We start from the raw sequence: 14,701 nt of genomic DNA on the forward strand, positions 1-14,701 counted from the left end.
TGGAGTAAGGGAAGCTCCGGCTAGAGCATGGCACTGCGGAGGGAGAACAGCCAAAGCCACGGGCTGGGCAGCCAACCATTGATTAAGGGAATCAGTATTGATTAAGGGAGCAGGGGACATCTGGAATGGACCAATTTATGTCCCCACATCAATTATTCAAATGGATTCCACTGAATTGGATTAGAGGACAATCTTCCTGCCATCGTTTCCACCCATATGCAATCTGCACCCTCTCAGCAAGCTGTCGTCACGAGGCTCCAGACAAGTCGGCTCAGTGAATTACAAAACTTTTAGCTCAAGCTGGGGATACGCGTGCACAAACAAGCCAGGAAGGGGCAGGTGCTGGGCTGTTAATGAGCAAACAGTAAGAGAAGCAAACAGCTAAAACACTGCAGGGCTCCAATTTTCACCTATTGCACCAAGGATGCGATGTTTCAAGCTCCGCTGCCTTGCTGATCGAGCTTTAGGTTTACTACATGGACAGCTACCTGATTTATACGGGCTCAGGGAGGTGTTAAATTGAACGACTGGTTAAAATCACTCAGCTCTTTACAAATTGTCAGCATTTAAAAAGGTGCATTAAAATGCTTCCAGGACAGGGTTCCTTTTATTCTTTCAGTAATGGATCACTGACTAATGCCTAAAGCCAATTGTTGGCCCACACTGTGTTGTTAGATTTGTTTCTCAGTTTGCCCTTCTGTCTCTGTGTTGACATCTTGAGGGCTTGAACACCGCGCAGAATGGTGCATCCTGCTGCAGTCTGAGCCAGAGGGTCATTCATATTCATAATGTTGTTGCTGCAGAAGCTGCGAAAACGTGTGCTTGCTTTGTTCGCTTATGGTGAGTCACTGCAGGCTGGGGCGTTTGTTCCAGCGCTTTGTGTGAGTGTGTGCCTGCTGGGACTCCTCTTTGTGGATCACACAGCAGTCGCCTCGCAGGAACCAGAGCTCACACCGAGTCCAGCTGATGGGCTCCTGTCCATCGCGAGAGGGCCAAACGTGGTGGCAGTGTGACTGAAGCGGGAGCAGCAGCCCACAGGTGGCTGAGGATGATAGAGTGGCGCCGTTTGTCTGCCACCCGAACAGAAGCGGTGATCCCTCTCGTATTAATGGGATACTTCACTAGCTATAGCTCATTTTTATCCAGAACTGGAAATTTAAGGAATTTCTCTTTACGTTGGATTTTTTTTAAGTGGAGAAATCAGTGGTTTCTCATAAACTCCTGGCCTTGTATCCTTGAAAACCAAACAAAATTAGGTAATATACATAGAACAATCAAACACAGGAACTTTAGTTTAGATTAAACACTCAGAAGAGTTTAACTCACCATTACACAGCTGTTTTCATACAAAAATAATATTTTTTTGCCTGTGAGATGCATCTTTGATTGGAGAACAATGACCAGAGGGAAAAAAAAACATGGTTAAGATTGACAGAAATCACTGGGCAGAAAGATTTGTGACCCATGACAAACCATTAGGCACCAGCAGTAATAAGGACTCACAAAATGTCTCTCGTTGTACAGCCTAACGCAGAAAAGTTGACAAATAAGTTGTTCAGACTTGGTGTGGATTTGATGAATGGGAAATTAGTTTCTAAAGCTCAAACTCACTTCCTAATGTCACTGCACATTCTCCAGTCACAATAAACAAGGTGCATTTGTTCGGCTCAGATGGGTTCATCATGGCTGGTGTGAACCTGACCAGAGTGACCAGTCCCACACAGTCCACAGGGAGGCGATGACGTTGGACGGCATGAAATAAGTCTTTAATAAATTCAGGTTGTGCCCAACCACTTCTGGTTTGGACAAATGAGAGAAGTAGTGTAATCTCTGTACCCGGAATAGCAATCAATTAAATAATATCCACATTCATGTAAATGATAAGTGTACACACACTTTGTAACTGTACATATGTTCATATAAAATCCAGTAATTTTAATACCGTCACTGCATAAAGACAACATTTATTGCATGTTTCTCAGATCATTCGGAACAAATTCCTCAAAACTCGTAACCGAAACAAGAAACGAGAGCAAAATGTCCGCCGCCGTTGTAGCTTATAGATATTTCCATGTTAATGGGATCCTTTGAATTGTGCCCATCTGTTGCACAGCTATAATCCATTACCAGCAGGAGGAACGTGTCGGACATGTAAGCAGACAATGAAGTAAAAATAAATTCTGTGTTCTCCTCAACTAGATAATCAATTTGCCGAGTTGTATAGACTCACGCTGCTTTGGTAATTTGTGTTTCGGTGAGAACATTTGGCTCTGGAGCCCAGGGAGCAAATGTGCAGCTTAGAAGGAAACTGCATGGTTGTTATTGATCAGAAACTGGAATGGGAGAGAAGATTTGTTGAGACAATAAAAAAACAACAACAGAGACTTAATGTATGTCTGAGGGAAGCGGAGCTGCTGTTCAGCATAACTGGATGCATCTGGTCTCTTAAATCTACGTCTATTCAAGGTTGTCCGATTATGTTTTAATCATTAGCATCTGAGGCGTTAGTTTTTATCAATATAAGTCGTCATAAGCAGTTTCACCTTTTATTAGCTCATCACACAGTTGACAGAGGAGAAATATCCCAGGTTCGGTGCTGAAGAATTGCCCCGATCTTTGTTCTAACTCAGTAACTTCACTAATATGACTCAGCAGGCTACTTTGTATTTCAGTCTTATTGCTAAAAAGCTTGACAGACTTGCATCTTCCTCCTCCATCTGTAGAGTCTAATCTTTTTTTTTTTTTTCTGGACGTAACGTGTTTCTGATTTTCTTCCTCCTGCCACCAGCAACACAAATGTTTACAGAAACAGAACAGACGGAGGAGAATGCACCAATAAATCAGAAATTTCTCCCATCTGTTTGTGATTGCAGTTGTCAATAACTGAGTCCACTGCTGAAATTAGACCCTTCACCGAGTGTCCAGGCTGAGCTGCTGTCGTCAATTCATCCATCCTGCCTGCCTGCCTAGCATTCATTTGTGAGGAGAGAGAGAGATGAAGAACTTAATTCCAAAACTCCAAATCAAAAATGTTTTAGTAAGGCTTTTCAGAGGAAATGAACACTGTCCACAGAGGCTGTCCATAGATGTTCAGAGAAGAGATCACGAGGCCTGTGGATACTCTGGAGGGGCTGTGGACAGATCCACAGCTCAGGTGGTGAATTCTCAGCAAGTTAGTGATCAGTGGCTTTAAAACACTAAAGTGAAATTATGTCAACAAAAAGTGAAAAAATGAGTCATAGTGTAATGTTGAAAAAGTATAGTATGACGTGGAAAATTTGAAAAATGATTTATAGTATGTCGTCGAAAATGACAAAGAATTAGTCATAGTGAAAAATGCAAAAATCAATAATAGTATAGCTTGATGTCAAAAATGTAAAAAAAAAATATCACAGTAGTATGGCGTCGAAAATGACAAAGAATTAGTCATAGTGAAAAATGCAAAAATCAATAATAGTATAGCTTGATGTCAAAAATGTAAAAAAAAAATATCACAGTAGTATGTCGTCGAAAAAGTGCAAAAACCAGTCAGATAGGGGAAAAAATGAGTCAGTTTTTAACTTTTTTGTGGAAAAAAAGTTTAAAAATATGATAGTATAGTCATAGTAGTATAGTATACTCATACTATATACTAGGACTATAAATGAGTCAAGTATTGTATGACGTTGACATTGGAAAAATCAATAATACTCAATAATCAATTTATATTCATAATTTGACCAACATTATGAATATAATTTTCACAGATGATCTCCATCCAGTCTGCCTAAGTTGGAAGCGTTTGTTTGAAAAGAACAAACAAAAAATTCAGTCTGAAAGTTTATTCTGCAAAATAATGCTTCTTTATGCCGCCCACTTTTCAGATTAGAATTTACTTAAAAAAACAAACAAACATGTAAATACCCCTTTACTTTACAAGCATGCTGTACTTTGTGTTAGTCTGCTACGTAGAACACATTGAGTTTTATGGTGTTATATTACGGGGGAAAAAACTGTAAAGGGTATGAATATGTTTGTAACTTTCATCTTTCATATTAAGAGTTACAAAGTGGATAGTTTGAAAAATGGTTGCACTTTCACCATCGTCTAACCTTTCCACGTAGAAAAAGAGCAAAGATGAGTGAAATTCTTGAAAAAAAAAAAAGATTGAAGCTCTTAGCGCCTTCAGTGGTCTGACACCTCTGAAATCCCCCCACCTTCTCCGCTCTTTTAAGTCCAAACGCAAAGATGCATCACAAACATCTGACAGGCTGCTACCATTAGCCAGCCCCAGCCATTAATAAGCACGAAGTGTTTTTAAACTCAGAGAAAGCGATAAGCACGCTCATTGTAAATGATGAACATGAAATTTGCTTTTGCCATCTCCATACGTCAACATGGCATAATGTTAACAGCAAGCTGCTTTGGATCTTTCATTTCCTCATGTTGTCATCACATTAGTTTCCTTCCTAGAGAACTTTGACACAGCTACTGATGGAGCGAGATTTGTCACTTATATTGCTGTGTTGACAGTAAATGTAATGGTGTTTTTTTTTTGTTTTTGTTTTTTTTTTAGTTGAGGATAAGTCTCTTAAACCATTGAACGAATATAGGTCGAAGTCTCAAAAGCAGTGGGTTCAGCTTTATTGATCATCCTGCTTTCCCCTCTTCTTTTACCCATCACTCTATCTCTGTGTAAAGCAGACCTTCACATCTTGTATTTTAAACTCCACAGCCACATTATTTCTGGCTGTGGAGTTTGATGGCAGTGTGGGGGTTTCAGGGTTAAAGGGCTGTCGTGATCATGGGAGTGTGGAAAGCCACCCTGGTGCAAAGCAATCATAGCCGGCTCTCTATCATCCTCCCTCCTTCACTACCTCCATCCAGCCTCTCTCCACCCGCCGCCCCTCAGAGGTGCCTCCAGTGTCCCCTCCATTATTCCCAGCTCACTAGTCAGAAAATTAGGGTAAAACTCGGCAGGCCTTCCTCCTCTTGCTAACTCTTCTCCTCTCTGTCCTCCCACCAAACCCTCCTTCTATTTTTCACCCATTACTCCCAGTTCACTGGTCGGTATATGGAGGGTGACTCTAGGCCAATTCAATCTCTTGTCCCTGTCAAACCACTCAGTCTGCTGGAGTGCCACAGCCCCCTGTCTATATTTACCCATCCAGCCGGTTGTCACTCTGTTTTGTGCATCTCGCACACCTCTTGCCCTCCTTCCCATTTGTCAATTCTTCTGCTAACTTTTTGACTTTTTTCCAATTCTGTTTGGAAGTTACTTTTTTTAAGGTATTATGTGAAGGAATTCATCATGCAGATTGCGAACGGTAGTTGTGTTTGGAAAGATAACGTGTTGACGTGGAAAATGTTCATCAAAATGTATATTTTAACTGCCTTTGATGTGGCAGGAGGAGGAGGAGTGGTGCAGATTTAACCGTAGAAACGCATTTAGTGCAGTTTGTAGTTAAACTCCTCTATAGGCAGTGATTACCTAAAGGGCTTACAGGTTCGGTTAATCTTCACCAGTTCTGCAGATTCCTTATCATGCGTCAAGCATGCTGTCCTTTTACTATAATGACCTGGGTTGAATCGTGCCAGGAAATGCTCAGTAAAAGAGTAAAGACTTTTTTTTTAATCTGCCTCTTGACAGCGTGGCCTCAGGAGATTAAATGCATGCGTGATGTTTGTTTTAACTGGTGCCAGAACTTGCTTAAATTGTTCAGCTGTACAGTTCTGACACTTGCATGCTCTTGCCTTTGACATAAATGTGACGGTAAACACTGTGCTGCCAATTCAATTCACTCTAATTGTCATAAAGCTCATCTAAGTATCGCTATTGATTCATTTGGACAGTTTTGGTTGGGATAGACTCAATACAACAGACAAGATCACCGGCTTTCAAAAATAGTCACTGCAAAAGTACCTGAAATTACTTTAGATTCAATTTAGTCCATTTTTCTGCTATACATTGTGTGCATTATGCAACACCTAAGCAGGTTCATTATAATCCCTGCATATGGTGATCTTTGGTCAAACTATCAATTGTCTAAGTGCATATTCTAAATCTAAAACTAGTTTGACCTACTTATACTATTATTACAGAGCAGTGTGGATTGTGGGTAGGCTGCTTTCTTAGATTTTTAACACCTTTCTTTAGAAAGAAACTGCAAAACTGAATTGTAGCTTTAAATTCAATTATGCAAAATTATCTATTCCATTATGGGTTTTTACTGCTTCTAGAAACACTCCAGTCCAGTAAAATACAAAACCGTCCAGGTGAACGACTGTTTATAGATCGGAAAAATAATGCTTAGTCCATTAAACTGAAACATTGTATAAAATGAGGCAATGAGCAAAAACTAGTCAGCCGTTTGTTTCATAATAAAGTTTATTCTATATTACAAATAGTATTTTGTTCTTGACTGCAAAATAGGAATGCATTATATTTACATACACAGGTATACAATTAATTATAACAAAGTTAGAGAAGCTCGCCTTATAATCCCCCAGGTTTCGTTTTTATCTCTCAATAAGATACTCTTTATCTTTCAGATATGATCTAGTAAAAGTCTTTTCTACCATGTTTGTGTAACACCTGCGATAACACTGAGCTAGGAGGACATTTTAAATTCCTACAAAATGTTTGAAGGTGGAAACTTTATCTGTGCTGTTGGTAGCACCGGGAGGCTACAAGCAGGCAACCTTTGTTGGAGGGTAAATGTTGAGCCAGGAAGAAAGGAAAGCTGGGAAGTAGCACTGAGGAGGGAGTTTTACAATGACATCCAAGGACTCTCGGCTTGTGCTTTTCATTGTTTCTGTGTTTCAGACATGGTATATGTAGAGAGTCTTTACTGAAAGTTTCAGTTTGCTGTTTCTTAAAATTCAGAAAATCTTTGATGTGTAGTCTAACCTCTAAATTTCAACAGGCAAGGAATCTCCTCATAAGAAAAAGGTGAACAATTAGTTTCATATATCTATATTTTTTTCCCTGATCAGTGAATATACCATACCCTAAGCGATAGCATGTTGTGCCAACAGCACTCTTCAGTGTGGAAGCCATTACTGAAGGAATAAGTCTTAAAATGAGCTATTTTTAGTGCTTTGAAGTCACAGGAAGCATAATAAACTAAGACATTATTTAGAAAGAAGTTGCATTCTGTGGAGACATACTGGCTGTTTGTTCAGGCTGCTGGTGGTTTGGCTTCCTCTCATTTTCTTTTACTTTTGTAGTCGTGTACAAAATGAGCTGTACACCATGAGATGGCGAATTTGAAAATGCCTTGAAGATATTGTGTAGAGTTGGCCAAGAAGCGGATTGAACCGGAGCCAGCTTCTGTAGACTCCAGAACGGCTGAATGCGTTATAGCAAAGTTTCTGATTTTGAACTTTCAGCCTCAGTTAGTCATAGAATATGCTGGATTTTCATTGTTGTAACTCTCAGAGGTAAAATTAGTGTTTATTTTGTGTGAAGATTAAACTCGAGCCTTTTTGAAATGGTGACGCTGACCCGCTTATCGCTAAGAAAAGATGATCTACAGCTGGAGATGTCAACATGGTAGTTTTATTGGATTTCAAAAGGTTTGGGGTCTAGTGAGCAACGTTTACTGTACTTCCAACACAAGTATTTGATGACCGTTCAGGTTTTACAAAAACCTGAGATCAAAAATTGGAAAACTTGGGGCAAAATATATCTAGCCAAAATATATTTTCTTTTTAATGAAGCAATGTCTGTTGGTTTTCATCAGTGACTTTCTTTTGTGCTCTTGATGCGTTTCCTTTCTGTCCAAGCTCAACAGATGGGTGGTAAAATAATCGACTGCAGGGTTTGTATGTTTTCTCACCCAAAATCCGAACCACACAGGAGGCACTGAGGGCCTGTAACGAAGGACATGGTAGACCTAAATCTCCCAAGTAGTTGCAGGAGTATATGAATATCTTTGAGCAAGGCATTTCCATTTCATACCATCCAAATAGGTCAACATGCAAAGGTAAATATCTGTAATATTTAGCAACTACCACTTCACAAAAACTGTGTGTGAAACTCTGCAGGAGGCCAAACGCGATAAAGGTTCCACCTTAAACAACAGTTTTTCTTATATGAACAGTCCACTTTTTCCCCATCTCGGTTCTTCCAAGCAAAAGAAAGAATAAAGAACACATCCACATCATCATTGCAAGGCTTAGTTTTCTTGTTTTTCACTTTTTTTTCTCTTTAAAATAAGTTTCTTAAATGGTTTACGTTTTACATGCGCTTAAAAAGCCAATAAAGGACCCAAGGTGGACCTAGGGCGGTCTTCACACATTCACATCACCACATGGGGCACGTTGTCAAGGCAAAAGAAAGGGCAGAGGTCAAACGGTACGGAGGGCGCCTCCATCGTCACTTTCAGTCACTCGTTCACTCCCGTGGTGCCGGCGTACATCCGACAAGTCGTAACTACTCTTCACGTCTGTGATGCTGACAGAATTTTGTTTCTTTTTCTTTGAGGCTTGGAGAAGGCCGCCCCCTGTCACCACTGAGGACAACTACACTGATACAGAAAGAGTGCCTCAAGAAATTGGAGTTTTGCCATATGCAGCTAGCTACCATCTCCAATGCTTGTGCAAAACAGATGAGCTGTTAATCGAGGAGCCAGACAAAAAAAAAAGGGCAGCTGGTGTGCCGAGAGCAGGAGAGACCGGGGAGGATCGGATCACGTCGCCCACGGAGCCTCTCACCTCGACACACTGAGGTCAGAGAAAATCACACAGGCTTCTTACAGTTCCAGTCACAATGTTTTTTTTGTTTTTTTTTGTCAGTTCCTCAGTGGCACTTTATAAATACATTTTTGACCGTTTTTTGAAAATTTCAAGCTCCTTTGGTTTTTGGCTGACCAGCAAAGTCCATCTTGTTTCATTTCCCTCCCCCACCCCCACATGAAAGTCTTAAATAATAACATCCTCGAAAAGACGTACTACTCAGACAACAAAGCCCCTTCAGGTAGCAGTCAGCCATCTCTGGCTACACTGTGTTCAGTCATTCTTACCCCGTGCATCTCAGTCAGCTTCTCCCTTTAGCTCCTTAGGGTTGTTGTGGATGTCTGGGCAGCTGCTGATTTAGTTTTTATTTTTGTGTGTGCTTTGATAGACCGTTGGAAGAGGCTGCTCCTGGTGTTTGTCTTCCAGAGTTGGTTGTGTGCTTTTTAATCAGAGGATCCAACTTGGGTGGGGCTCTAGTATTTGATCTAATAGCTTTAATTTGCAGTAGCCATGGAAGCAGAAATCATGAGCTTTTTTTTTTATTTTATTTTTAATTTTTAATTTCTTGAAAGTACGCTAGGCAGGTAAAAAGGTGTGAAAGGTACAACAAGCTAAAGGCTGAGGATGCTCTGCTTTGTTTCAGGGAGGAAAAGTTCAGGGAGCGATATTCCCTCCCCGCACCCCATCAGTCTTGTCCTTAGATACAACCCGAGCTACATTTAAAGAACACAAAAACATTCTAGGTTTGCCTGGATTTGACCCAGATTTCACGGATATGTATGCTTTGCTTGAAGGTACAGTGTAAACTTGGCAAACCCATTCTTGCATTCATTTTCTCCAGAGGTGTTCATTTGGCTTGCAGTCGTTGCTCTCGATGTTTCCGCTTGGTGCCGTATGTCGAATCTAGAACTACGTTAAACAGAACTCTAGATGATTTTTTTTTTTTTCTTAACTATCCTATTTTTAAAAGTTCCAACATATGGACACCCCCACGTTGGTAGTTTCCAAAGATTTACTATCAGTGTAAATTCTTGAAGGCAACATAAATTTATTTTTTTTCTTTTAATCCAGCAGGGGGAGGGATGCCAATATGGCTGGCTCTCAAGTAATCCCCCCAAACAAGCTCCCCCCTGTGTGATGAAGCTAAGGGACGTCCCACATTGCACTGCAGGAGACGTTGACCTCAGCCGCTCACCACCCCTCGTGAATATTCAGGTAAACTAGTCTATGCAGCTGTGTTGATGAGGAAAACAAAGTATCTCTCAGGGAGGAGGGAAGCAGAAAAACGGTCGAGGAAGAAGTAATCTCTGAAAAGCCAAGGGTGGAAGTCAGATGATGGGGGAGGGGGGGTAAAAAAAAACATGGGGACAGGTCTTCGCTCAGGCACAGCTCGGTTTCTGACGGGGTCTCTTCCCAGTGCACCCTGGGAAGTGCGGTCCTCAGCTCTCCAGACTCATGAAGGCCACCACCTGCTCCAGCTTGAAGGCCAGTCTCTGTTTCCTGGCTGCGTCATCCTGCTCCAGCGAACACACAATCTGTTTGCAGGACAGGGAGGCAAACGTAGAACATTTATGAATAAAAATCTTGAATTACAGTATGTAAAGGGATACCTTCTCAATATTAACTTCTAGTTACTTTAGTAATACAGACAAGTAGTACTATTGAACTGCACCAAAATTATGTATACAAGTACAGATTCCCTTAGAGAAAGCAGATGATTTTGACTTAATTTCCTTTCCTGTAAATACATTCATCTAACACAATCTGTTTGGCCTCCAACACTAGTCCTTTAGAATCACTGTTTTGCAACTTACTTCAAACCATTTAAGTGTAAGCAGTTGAGAAACAATACATATCACTGTAATGTTAAATGTTTTTAATCCATATTTTCTCATTTATTTCAGAAAATGAAGCTGCTCAATGGTGCAAATCCCAGAAGTACGGAAGAGATTTGGGGCAACCGGAAAAAAAAACAATTCTGACTTTAAACTCAGAATTCTGAGAATAAAGTCAGAATTCTGACTTATGCCGTGGTATGCCAGTATACCATGGTATAACATGGTATACTGTTTCATACCACGGTATACCATTTTATACCGTGGCATACCGTTTCATACCACGGTATGAAACAGTATACTGTGGTATACTGTGGTATACTGTTATACCATGGTATATGGTTTTATACCACGGTATAAAACAGCATACCATGGTATGAAACAGCATACCGTGGTATGAAACAGTATACCACGGTATGCTGTTTTATACCGTGGTATGAAACAGTATACCATGGTATAAAACGGCATACCACGGTATGAAACGGTATACCACGGTATACTGTTTCATACCACGGTATAAAACAGCATACCACGGTATGAAACAGTATACCACGGTATGCTGTTTTATACCGTGGTATGCTGTTTCATACCACGGTATACCAGTATACCACGGTATGAAACAGTATACCGTGGTATGAAACAGTATACCACGGTATGCTGTTTTATACCGTGGTATGCTGTTTCATACCACGGTATACCAGTATACCACGGTATGAAACAGTATACCGTGGTATACTGTTTCATACAGTGGTATGCTGTTTTATACCACGGTATACCACGGTATGCCGTTTTATACCGTGGTATGAAACAGTATACCACGGTATGCTGTTTTATACCGTGGTATGAAACAGTATACCATGGTATAAAACGGCATACCACGGTATGAAACGGTATACCACGGTATACTGTTTCATACCACGGTATACCAGTATACCACGGTATGAAACAGTATACCGTGGTATGCTGTTTTATACCGTGGTATGAAACAGTATACCGTGGTATACTGTTTCATACCACGGTATAAAACAGCATACCACGGTATGAAACAGTATACCACGGTATACCGTTTTATACCGTGGTATGCTGTTTCATACCACGGTATGAAACAGTATACCACGGTATACCGTTTTATACCGTGGTATACTGTTTCATACCACGGTATAAAACAGCATACCACGGTATGAAACAGTATACCACGGTATACCGTTTTATACCGTGGTATGCTGTTTCATACCACATTATACCAGCATACCACGGTATGAAACAGTATACCGTGGTATGAAAAGGTATACCACGGTATAAAATGGTATACCGTTTCATACCACGGTATGAAACAGTATACCACGATATAAACGTGGTATACTGTGGTATACCATGGTATACCGTTTTATACCGTGGTATGAAACAGTATACCACGGTATGCTGTTTTATACAATGGTATACTGTTATACCACGGTATGAAACAGTATACCGTGGTATACTGTTATACCATGGTATACGGTTTTATATCACGGTATGAAACAGTATACCGTGGTATGAAACAGCATGCCACGGTATAAAACGGTATACCGTGGTATGAAATAGTATACCACGGTATGCTGTTTTATACCACATTATACCACGGTATAAAACAGCATACCGTGGTATGAAATAGTATACCACGGTATGCTGTTTTATACAATGGTATACTGTTATACCATGGTATACGGTTTTATACCATGGTATAAAACAGCATACCGTGGTATGAAACAGTATACCACGGTATGCTGTTTTATACAATGGTATACTGTTATACCATGGTATACGGTTTTATATCACGGTATGAAACAGTATACCGTGGTATGCCGTTTTATACCGTGGTATACTGGTATACCGTGGTATGCTGTTTCATACCACAGTATACCACGGTATGAAACAGTATACCGTGGTATACTGTTTTATACCACGGTATAAAACAGTATACCGTGGTATGCTGTTTTATACAATGGTATACTGTTATACCATGGTATACGGTTTTATATCACGGTATGAAACAGCATACCGTGGTATAAAACTGTATACCACGGTATAAAATTAAACTTTCCTGATGTAATATTCCGTCACCAACCAACACTACAGCAAAGGATTGACATATTTTCAGTCTGTTGTAAAATCTACATAAGGTATAAGTTTCATTTCCAGAAAAAGAGCGTTCTGCGACTTACCTCCTCAGTGTACTTTCCCACGTACGAGTAAATCTCACTGAGAGAACTCATGGTGTTAAACTCATTCATGTGCATCCGTGACTGTTCCGCCAAGTAGGCATTCATGTCCTGGTCACTGATTGCTGGCATCTTGCTAATGTCTGAGTAGTACCTGTTGAGAGACAAGAAGGTATATAACTGACAGGGAAAACTTTTCTTTTTTTTTTAGGAAAAGGTGTTAAGTTTTTAGCTCATGCATATTTTATAGAAACCACGTGTGTTTTGTAGTAATGTGAGTGAGGAGGCTGCACTGCCTCAGATTTCAGCACCACAACAGTAGACATGCACACATGGTCCATTAAGTTAAAGGCAATCAGTCAGTGTCAGCAACAGCTGTGTTTCCCATATCAGCTATGTTAATTAAAACAGCTTATTAACATATTAAATTCCTGTAGCTGCAGCCACTGGAGAACAGGCCTGCTGGAGAGCTAAATAATTTTAGGAGTGTGTGTGTGAGAGAGAGAGTATCTGCACCAAACTGAGCAAAGGAAGAGGCAGGTGGGGTGTTGGTCATAGAGGTCATGCTCACATCAACACCTGCTCAGCATTGGAAGGCAGTAATGGTGAGCTCCTAGCAGGGCATTGTTAGTGCAAAAAAAATCAGGTGTGTTTATTTCTAGCCTGGAAGTGAACTATTTTCTCACAAACGTCTGTGCTACATTCACAATTCCTCCAACTATCCTCTCATTAACACCTTTTAAAACTGCTTGACCTGAAAATGCCCTTCGGTGGACTAAAAAAGTGTAATCTACAACAATTATCAGTATAATATGAAAGGCTGTGTCACAAAATGTAAACTTTAAAGTCAGTTGCATGTAAATTGTGGCTTGAAAAGAAATCGACAGCTAACATGTGAGCCTTTAAAATATTTCTGAATGTTAATGTTACAGGGCCTAAGCAAAGCATTTACACCCCAGATACATGTACGTTCAGTGTTGATGCAAAGAAAACGTAATTGGCCTTTAACTTGAAGATCCTCAGTGGCTTAAAATGCAACTTTTTGGTTATTGTTCAGATTTAGGGTCTATCTAGCCATTACAGATACTGCAAACCAATTTACTGTGTCTTATCTTTTATTCAGGATTTAATTGGTGATAAAGAATAAAGACTGTGACGCCTTAATTTTAACATTACCACATTCTGCTCTCTTTTTCCCCTCACATGTGCTTCTGCACCGTCCCAACCAACCGACTTTCCCTGTGCTGCAGCTCTCTTGCCCAAGGCGCTCCCATCCATCCTCGCTGTGTTGTAATTTGGATGGGGTTTCACAGCTCATAGATCAGTGCTACAGCCACATAGCTAATCTAAGTTCTCTCTCCTTCCATCCATCCATCCTCTAAGTGCTCACCTCTCCACCCAGCTCTTGTAGCTGGGGATGTCCTTGGCATAAAGCAGCTTGTTGGATGGTGAGTCTTTCCCAAGGCGGTGTTCTGAGGTGGAGCAGGAGTCCATGAAGGTCTGGGCCACCACGGACAAACAGGCATCCGTGATGCTGCTCTTGTGGATGTCAAACACAAACTGGGGGTTCTTGATCACATTCACCCAGAAGCGCAGAGGTAGGCTGAAAAAGGGTGAGCAAGAGAGTTTAGTGGTGAACTATTACTGCTATACATCCTTTTTACAAATTGGATTAATGGAGGATTCTTAGCTTACATACCACTTTACAACCTGACAAAAAATGCTAAGTGTACATTTTATAGATATTGTAGCGCGTAAGAGATCGTTTTCATTTTCTTCTGTTTTTAAAAGCACTTTTTGACAAAAATTACTTGTAACAATCCCTCTCCTATAAGCAGGACATCTTTTAGCTTAATCGCAACATTTGTTTTGACTGCAGCTAATCTTTAAACGCGTATCAGTATTTTGACTTCTGTTCCATCCAACAGATGTGTAGTATTATCTCTA

The 14,701-nt window shown here is 40.5% G+C and overlaps 1 protein-coding gene and 1 long non-coding RNA gene across 3 annotated transcripts in view; one reads left to right on the forward strand and one right to left on the reverse strand.

The window, feature by feature from the left end:
- The window catches only part of LOC148152500 (uncharacterized), a 74,798-nt gene extending 64,012 nt beyond the window's left edge, over positions 1-10,786 (forward strand). Inside the window, exons 4-6 of one of the 2 annotated variants that reach the window (XR_015762115.1) lie at positions 8,468-8,711; positions 9,790-9,933; positions 10,623-10,786. This is a non-coding gene — a long non-coding RNA (uncharacterized LOC148152500). The remainder of the gene's footprint in view (positions 1-8,467; positions 8,712-9,789; positions 9,934-10,622) is intronic. The other variant, XR_015762116.1, reaches the window with a different exon arrangement.
- Positions 6,350-14,701, reverse strand: part of plxna4 (plexin A4) — a 220,701-nt gene continuing 212,349 nt past the window's right edge. The window contains exons 30-32 of the mRNA XM_088003196.1: positions 14,145-14,357; positions 12,758-12,908; positions 6,350-10,253 (exon numbers count right to left, since the gene is read on the reverse strand). Coding sequence (XP_087859322.1) covers positions 10,158-10,253; positions 12,758-12,908; positions 14,145-14,357 — 460 coding nt within the window. The 3' untranslated portion in view covers positions 6,350-10,157. The remainder of the gene's footprint in view (positions 10,254-12,757; positions 12,909-14,144; positions 14,358-14,701) is intronic.

The sequence above is a fragment of the Poecilia mexicana genome, unplaced genomic scaffold (genome assembly GCF_051168715.1).
Source record: "Poecilia mexicana isolate PSO_F unplaced genomic scaffold, ASM5116871v1 scaffold_23, whole genome shotgun sequence".
NCBI lineage: Eukaryota > Metazoa > Chordata > Actinopteri > Cyprinodontiformes > Poeciliidae > Poecilia > Poecilia mexicana.